At 37.1% G+C, this 7389-nt stretch overlaps 1 protein-coding gene across 1 annotated transcript; it reads left to right on the top strand.

Moving 5' to 3' along the window:
• Positions 1-1636: 1636 nt before the first annotated feature.
• LOC118561757 lies at positions 1637-7103 on the top strand. The gene is made up of 6 exons (XM_036133961.1): positions 1637-2588; positions 3269-3432; positions 4304-4475; positions 4575-4780; positions 5362-5572; positions 6985-7103. Exons 1-6 carry the CDS (start codon positions 2474-2476, stop codon positions 7101-7103), a joined length of 987 nt encoding a protein of 328 aa, XP_035989854.1. The 5' UTR covers positions 1637-2473.
• The last annotated feature ends 286 nt before the right edge of the window (positions 7104-7389 follow it).

Raw genomic sequence — 7389 nt, 5'->3', positions numbered from 1 at the left:
CATGCGTAAACCCTTGTATTTCCTTTCCCTTTTCTTATTTGCATTCCAGGGTGAAGGCAAGCTCCACAGCCAAACTCACCATTGAACTGCTTAAAGTTCTGTAGCAGTGGCCTTGCTACTGCATCACACACACAACACAAAGTGTGCACTTTTATGTGTCTCAATGACTGGTCACGAGGATCCTGCCACTCAAAACCAGCTTGAGAAAGATTTGTACACTCCTCAACAAATGGTTTAAAGAAGCAAGCCATGTCTGGCTTCTTGGATCCAAACCATAAGGCACATAAAAGTACATGTTTATCTCTACTTTCAGGTGGTATCTCATTAACACAACACAATATTGGCCAGATGCTAAATTTGGAGGACTGAAAAACCGGTACACCATCAGAATTGAATGTGAGCGATAGAAAATCCTCTTTGCTGTTAGACTTTAAGGTCTGATACAAGCTGCCATCACATATGTCATTTATGACATGCCTCCCACTGACATCTGCACGAAAACATAAATCATGCATACCATGGTTCTCAAGAATATCTTTCAGCTGATCCTTTAATGGTATACTAATGAAAAAATGGCCTTCCTCTAAACTGGCTTGCACTGTAGTGGATAAGGAACATGGCACACATGTGAGCATTTCCTCTGGAGTCTGTGAAGAACCAGTGTACTTAGTACAGACTTTACAGTAATGATGTTGCTCAAACTGCTTAGTAATATCAGCAAATGGTTTCTCCAGAAAATACTTGCTTCTTGGAACTGCAGTGGTCCCAGCAGAATGCAACTTCAGCAGTTTCAGAAGGTCCTCCATTAATACTCCTGTAGTGTTGTGCCTCAGTGCAAACGAAAGAATCGAGATGATGCTTTGCTCTTCTGTTAGTCCGTGGGAGGAGTGGACATCACATTTTTCTTGAGGACAATTCTCCTAAATGGGTGAAAAAGCACTGTGTTACAACTGAGCATTTCACTTCACATTTTGATTTAATTGTTTTTTTCCACATAAACTAAGTATTAGGTCAGTAAAACTCACATTGCAATAACTTTTTTGTTTTTACCTTATGTTACAACACATACACAACATAACTTCACTGAATGTAACCAGAGAATTTTGAGACAGTTCAAGAGATGTTTATAAAATGTAAACAGCGCTGTAAAACATTTAAAGCTACCAATCTTAATCAAGGATGAAAACAAAAGGCAATAAAAAATGTATGTACATTCACTAGAGTTCCCTCCCAGGATTTTAGATTATCCTGCAGTCCTCCTTCCCTCTACCACTTACTGTTGTTCATATCAAGCAATCTGCAAGTTACTCTACACAACTGATTTTACCTCTAGTTGAATAAAGATCCAGTGTAAAAGATGTTACCGTGTAATTTTTAATATTTTAATCATTCATATCATAGAGCACTGAAAAATTCTTAATATATTTTAATAATACACTTCCTATAGCCTATGTAGACTACTTTATATTCTTCTATTTATTGTTACTATTTTTACTTTTATTTAATTACTTTTTATTTTATATTTTTTTTTCTTTTGCTCAAACCCATGGTGATTGTTCACTGTAAATTGTTCCTTTTTCGGTATTATAAAACTTTTTCTAACAAAGTTTATTAAAAAACAACAACAAAAAAAAAACAGTGCGCATACCTTTTTTTCCATCTGGTCAAGGTACGAGTAGGAACATTTTTCCGCAGCCAGTCTCTTTCAGTTGTGTCTGATGTAACGAGTTTTCTTTTCAGCATTGCTGTAGTCAGTTTACTCTATTTTCCGTGGAAAACCGCTAAAGCTATCGAAGCTAAAGCAGTCAGTGGTGTAGATGACGTCGTAGTCCAACAAGTTAAAACGTTTGCTTTGAGCTCTGAGGGCCGTAATTTGTTAAGAGTATGGTCAAACATCAGGAAACACCAATCACAGGTAAGGTAGGGCGGGCAATCCCACAACGCACTTGGCAGCTCAACGCGAGACCTTGAACGTGGTCACGCGAGATTGGGTGATCTAAGGAAGAGCGGTAAGTTGCGGTGGTCCGTTAATGCAGCATCTTCGCCTTGTGTGCATCTTGTAAAAGATGGAAACTACGCGGAGGAATGCACCTAATGTTAAAGGTATGTACTTTTCAGTTTATTTGTTATATTCAGTCTATGCATTACTCATATAAGGCTTGCTAAAAGTGGTTAGCTGAGTGCTAACCACACCGAAACAAATGATGACCGTTAAGAAAATTTTCAAACTTGATATGCGTAAGCCAGACACCGTACAAATATTTTACATTGTGGTATAATATTTTTTTTCCCCCAGGAGAAAGCAATGACTGACGTCAATAAATATCAGTAATTTCTTTCTTCTTTTGTTCTCTTAATTACTTCAGAACACAAGGAGAGGAAGTTTGCAGTTGTGCAGTGGAGTGAGGGAGAGGATGCTGGGAAGCTTAGTGAAGTAAAAACTGATAACATACGGAGGTATGACGACTCCAAGATGGACCAACATGGGAATCCCATTTCCACCTACTCAGCTATTATCGAGTGGCGCCATGGGAAGAAACAGCCAGGAGGGTGGCCACACTACAGGGGCACTGTTGTTTTTGTCTGTGGTAAGTCTGTGTTTTGACAATGATATTGTCCTCTTTCTATCTAATGACATTTCTCTAAAAATTTGCTTAATTTGGCCTGTTGGTGTTTCACGTGCTTACTTTTTTTGCTCAGTACCTGAGACTTTGCAATATGTTGTACTGTAAACATGATGATTATTTAATTTGAAATGTTAAGCCAGTTTGTTACCATTTTAGTTACTGCTCTTCAAAATGTTATAAAATTGTAATGTCAAAGTAAACTAAAGCACACAACTGTTAAGATGATTGCTCTTAGATGTTGAATGGTTTTATATTTAGTTAATTTTATATGAATGGAAATTAAGTAAAATATGAATTAGTAGTACTTTGCTAACTGCACAATGTGTACTATACACAAAACTACATTGCAATACTGACAGTGTGATAGCATAATACATAAAATGGGAAATGTTATCACATAGCATTTAGACAAATATCTGTCTCTTTCTCTATCTCATTTACATTAATTTGTTATCTCTCTCTTTCACACATCAGAAGAAGCATTCCAATGTACAATTGCATTTTTAGTCAGAGTTAGAAATGATAGTCATGACTGCAGTTGCTTGAAAACATGACATGGTCTGGTAATACAAAAGGTGTTCGGGAGTAATAAGCAGATTATTATTATGTAATTTTGTTTGTATCCTCTTTTTGTTCTCTAGCTACTCGTTTTGAGGCAGCTCGTAAACTTAATGCGTTACTGAGGGAAAATGAACCAGCAGACCTGACCAAGAGGGCACCAGTCCACCCTAAAAACAATCAGGATGATTCTGATGACTCAGATCCAGATGACACTCAGATTCTGTTGCAGCCTTTGCAAGTCAAGGTAACATCAATTTACTTTGACCTTTAATGTGGTGATGACACAGTTGTATTATATCTTCTACTATTTTAGCATTAAAAACAAATCCATGAAGATTCTTGATACTAACTGCATCACAGAGTATTGGAATTGGACTTCAAAGGAGCCAGCCAACGAAGTCTGCAGTCCATGTTGATCATTGGATGGGGTCTATGCAGGCTACAGCCACTTCAACTGGGCTGACCTAGCCTCCAAAGGGCATTTACTGTTTATACACCCCTGTCTGTACATTGCACACTTGTCCCTACCAAGGACTATAGTGCCTAAGGTTCTCTGTTACTGGAAAAGTTAATTGTACACATACTTTTTTTAAGACCACTGATATCATTTGAGAGTCGAAACTCAGTTTTCACATCAGCTGTGAGATGGGCATGCATGGAGTCACAGATTAACAGCAGTGGTGATGAGTGGAAAAAAAAACACCTGGTCTCCTTACATTCAGCCACTCTTTCATCATCTCCTCAATGAGGTGGTCTCAAAAGTCCGCAGTAACAACACACATAGGGCGCACCGCACCAAAGGGCGCGCCGCACATTTTGAGGGGAAAAAAAGACGTTTATACGCGCCTTATAGTCGTGAAAATACGGTAATCAGATGTAGCCATCTAAAATGTTAAAAAAAGTTATTTGAATTTTTGAACTGCCTTCCAAGTAGTCTGAACTTTGGAACAAGCCATGATGTTTGTGGTTGTCAAATTGGTTTTTTAAGGTATCCGGACTTAGGGGCACAGATATTGAATCTGTTGTATTTACACTTCAGATTCTAAACTCCACTATCAGCTTTTTCTTTGTCTTATCATGTCAGTTACTTTCTCTTAATTTCTTTGTATGTCCAGAAGTCAAAGGCTCTCACAAGGAAAGACCCTGCAAAGGAATTCCTTGCAATGTACAGTCATTCACCGCTTTCAGTCACTGACTGTGACCAAAGTCCAAAAAAGGATGAACTTAAGCGAGAGATCCAAGACCTGAAAGAAGAGAATGCCAAACTGAGGGAGTTGCTTGTAGAAGGTATCACTCTTTAAATAATTACAAAACTAATATACTTTAAGAGGTCACTTGTTTAAACAATGAGTGTAACACCTTTCATCTCTGTTTTACTGTGTACAGATGTGCCCAAACTCATGAAGACTATGAAAAATGTGATTGATTTAGCTGACCCTCTTAAGAGATCAAGTTTTGAGCTCCCCCAGAGTTCTACACAGTCCAGGCCGGGTTCATCATCTGATGATTCACAGATGCCCATTTCCAAATCTGTTCCATCTGTCTCATCAGAGTCTGTCACTCCATCTACAAGAGAGTCCCAGTCGTCAAAGGTATTTTTAAAGGATAAATAAGGTGCATAAATTGGATCTACTGTCTATCAGGAACATTTTTAATTGATACAGGACCAGTCAAAGGCTTGGACACACTTTCTCATTAGATTTAATGGGGAAACATGTCCATACTTACTGGTACTGTACATGTGACAGATTTAATTACCTTTTCATGCATTACAGCCTTAGAGAGATTTCCTACCAACCCCCAAAGATTTACTAATCCAACATTTGCATCCTGTCTCTTTGAGATTTCTTCAAGTCAGTAAATGTCAGTTTAATGTTGACTCTTGTCTCATCTCACTGTATTTCATCTCTTTATCTGATGTCCTCTTTGGTGTCTTTCCTGAATTAGCTATGCTGTGATGTCACACACCAGCACAGGTCACAAGTGATGCACCACAACAAAAGAAAAAGTAGTGAAGTGCTTTCTGTTAGCCTTAGGACATTGCAATGTATATAAATGTCACAGCGCCATCAAAATGAGTCATAAACAGAGTTTTAAGCTGAAAGTTATGTAGTGTTGCTTGAATTGTCTGATACTGGTCCTAAATTGTCATTAAATTCCTTTTTTTGATCAGGTGGAGATCCATCCTGGGACAGGAGTCATGATCGAGAAACTGGCGTGGGCCTATGCTATTAATGCAAATTCTGCTACAGTCTTTGTGAGGCATCTGCTCACAGCAGTATTCCCAACAGAGACACTGCTGGTGAGCAATCTTCGAGGGGGAAAACGAGGCAGAGGGGATGCACGTTTACCTCTGGACAAAAATAAATTGGAGGCAATCTACAGTAAGTTTTTAGCTTGATGTATAGATGTATTTTGAGCCATAATTTTTTGTATTTACAGATTACAGACAAGTTTTTTTGTGGGTTTGTTTTTAATATTTCTTATGAATCACAATTCAACATAAATTTCATGATTTTTACAGAATTTTTTTTAATTACTTTTGTCAGTTTCATTTTATTTTGCTCACAGCTTTTTTTTTTCTTCCTTTCTTCAATTGGAGGGTATGAATAATTTTGGGGACAACTGTATCTACTTATTTCTACATTGTATTATTATTAGGGCGGTCAACAAATTAATCCTAAATTAATCATTTTGTCAAACAAGAGATTGTTCTATTAATTAGTACTTCTATATGCAAAAAAACATTAATTTTTGTTTCACAATTTGAAGATTAGAATACCAAGCCATACATCTGGGAGTAGTCCAGGACTCAGAGCTGAATTTCAGCTGCATGTTAATACAGTTGTGAAGTCAGCCTATGTGGTAGCAGCAGCATTCTGGACGAAACTGCCTCCACCTGGAGGAGTTTAGGGAGACATGGAAGGACAGGGTTTCAGTAGTGTAGTCTACTAAAGAGAAATGCAGAATTCCTACTGAGACACCTTTAATCCTATATGTGTTCTAAAAGTGATAAAAGCAATGTGATTAATCAGGATTCATTTTTTGACAGCCCTAATTATTATTAACGAAGAAATGCCTCTTCCAAATTGATGAGCCTGATTTACAGAGGTCTGTCTGCTCTTCAGTTTATAATATGCTGTATTATATTCAGGTACAGTTGTCTTCAAAATTATTCATTCCCTAAAATTTACAGAAAATGTTAAATTCACAGTATTAATTCAAATAACTAAAAAGTAATAGAAAAAAATATAGTGTAGTAAAATTAAACATTGATTTCGAATTGTGTTTTTTAAAAAACAGACAAACAAAGCTGTTCCAGACCAATTAGAGCACCTTGCAGTTGTGAAGGTCAAAATACCTGTAAGCAGGTGCAGGCGTCTGATTGGACGTTACAGAAACACCTGATTGCAGTGATTGTCTGGAAGAGTTGCTCAACAAAATTTTACTTCAGGTGCCCCATGATGCTTGTTTACTTCTTTTTCCTTTTTTGTTTTTTAATATTTAATTTGAACCACAATTCAAAAGCAGTGTCATGATTTTTATGATTTTTTTTAAATGTATTATGAAAAATGATTCCACTGACAACTGATTTTTTTTTCTCCTTTAATTGGAGGGTATGAATAATTTTGATGATTACTGTATATTATTGGTCTTCTCATGAAATGCTGTTATAGGCTACAAATTTCTCTGCTGGCTTTGAGATATATATGTATATAGCAATTTATTGATTTCTTTCAGATTATTAAATTGTACTTTAACCCATCCGCTCCTTCTTATTTCTTCACATGTTTAGGTGCAACTCTTGAGAGGTGGCCTGGGACCAAACCCTCCAGAATTGGTGTCGCAATCAATGGCAAGATCACAGAACTCCGAGCCAAAAGTAAAAATGTCTCTGTCCCAGAATCCCCTTAGATGGCTTGTTTGTCACACTTTGTGTGACTGCTATGTATTGCCAGGTTTTTTCTAGAGGATATAGATTGTCATACTGTAAGTGGGCATGTTTTTATCAATCCTTTGTTTTGCCCAAGTTGATACTTGAAAGTTCTGTATGGTAGCTATTGCAGCCAAAAACTATGCCGTCTTGTTTGCTGTTTTCACAAAAGAGTTCTAATAAGGTGAAATGTTTTGAGATCAGTATTCCACTGTAATGTCAGTTCACTGCAAATGGAGGTAATAAAATTTAAAGTTTGCCCAGCAT

Source organism: Fundulus heteroclitus, unplaced genomic scaffold (assembly GCF_011125445.2).
Source record: "Fundulus heteroclitus isolate FHET01 unplaced genomic scaffold, MU-UCD_Fhet_4.1 scaffold_71, whole genome shotgun sequence".
Taxonomy (NCBI): Eukaryota; Metazoa; Chordata; class Actinopteri; order Cyprinodontiformes; family Fundulidae; genus Fundulus; species Fundulus heteroclitus.
This window is presented reverse-complemented; position numbering and strand designations above follow the sequence as displayed.

What these genes read in the sequence shown, in the direction of transcription:
- LOC118561757 (XM_036133961.1), top strand. Translation starts at nt 2,474, where the DNA reads ATGGACCAACATGGGAATCCCATTTCCACCTACTCAGCTATTATCGAG. An exon ending in GAGAGTCCCAGTCGTCAAAG is followed by an intron (nt 4,781 to 5,361) that starts GTATTTTTAAAG and finishes TTTTTTGATCAG; the next exon opens with GTGGAGATCCATCCTGGGAC. An exon ending in TAAATTGGAGGCAATCTACA is followed by an intron (nt 5,573 to 6,984) that starts GTAAGTTTTTAG and finishes TCACATGTTTAG; the next exon opens with GTGCAACTCTTGAGAGGTGG.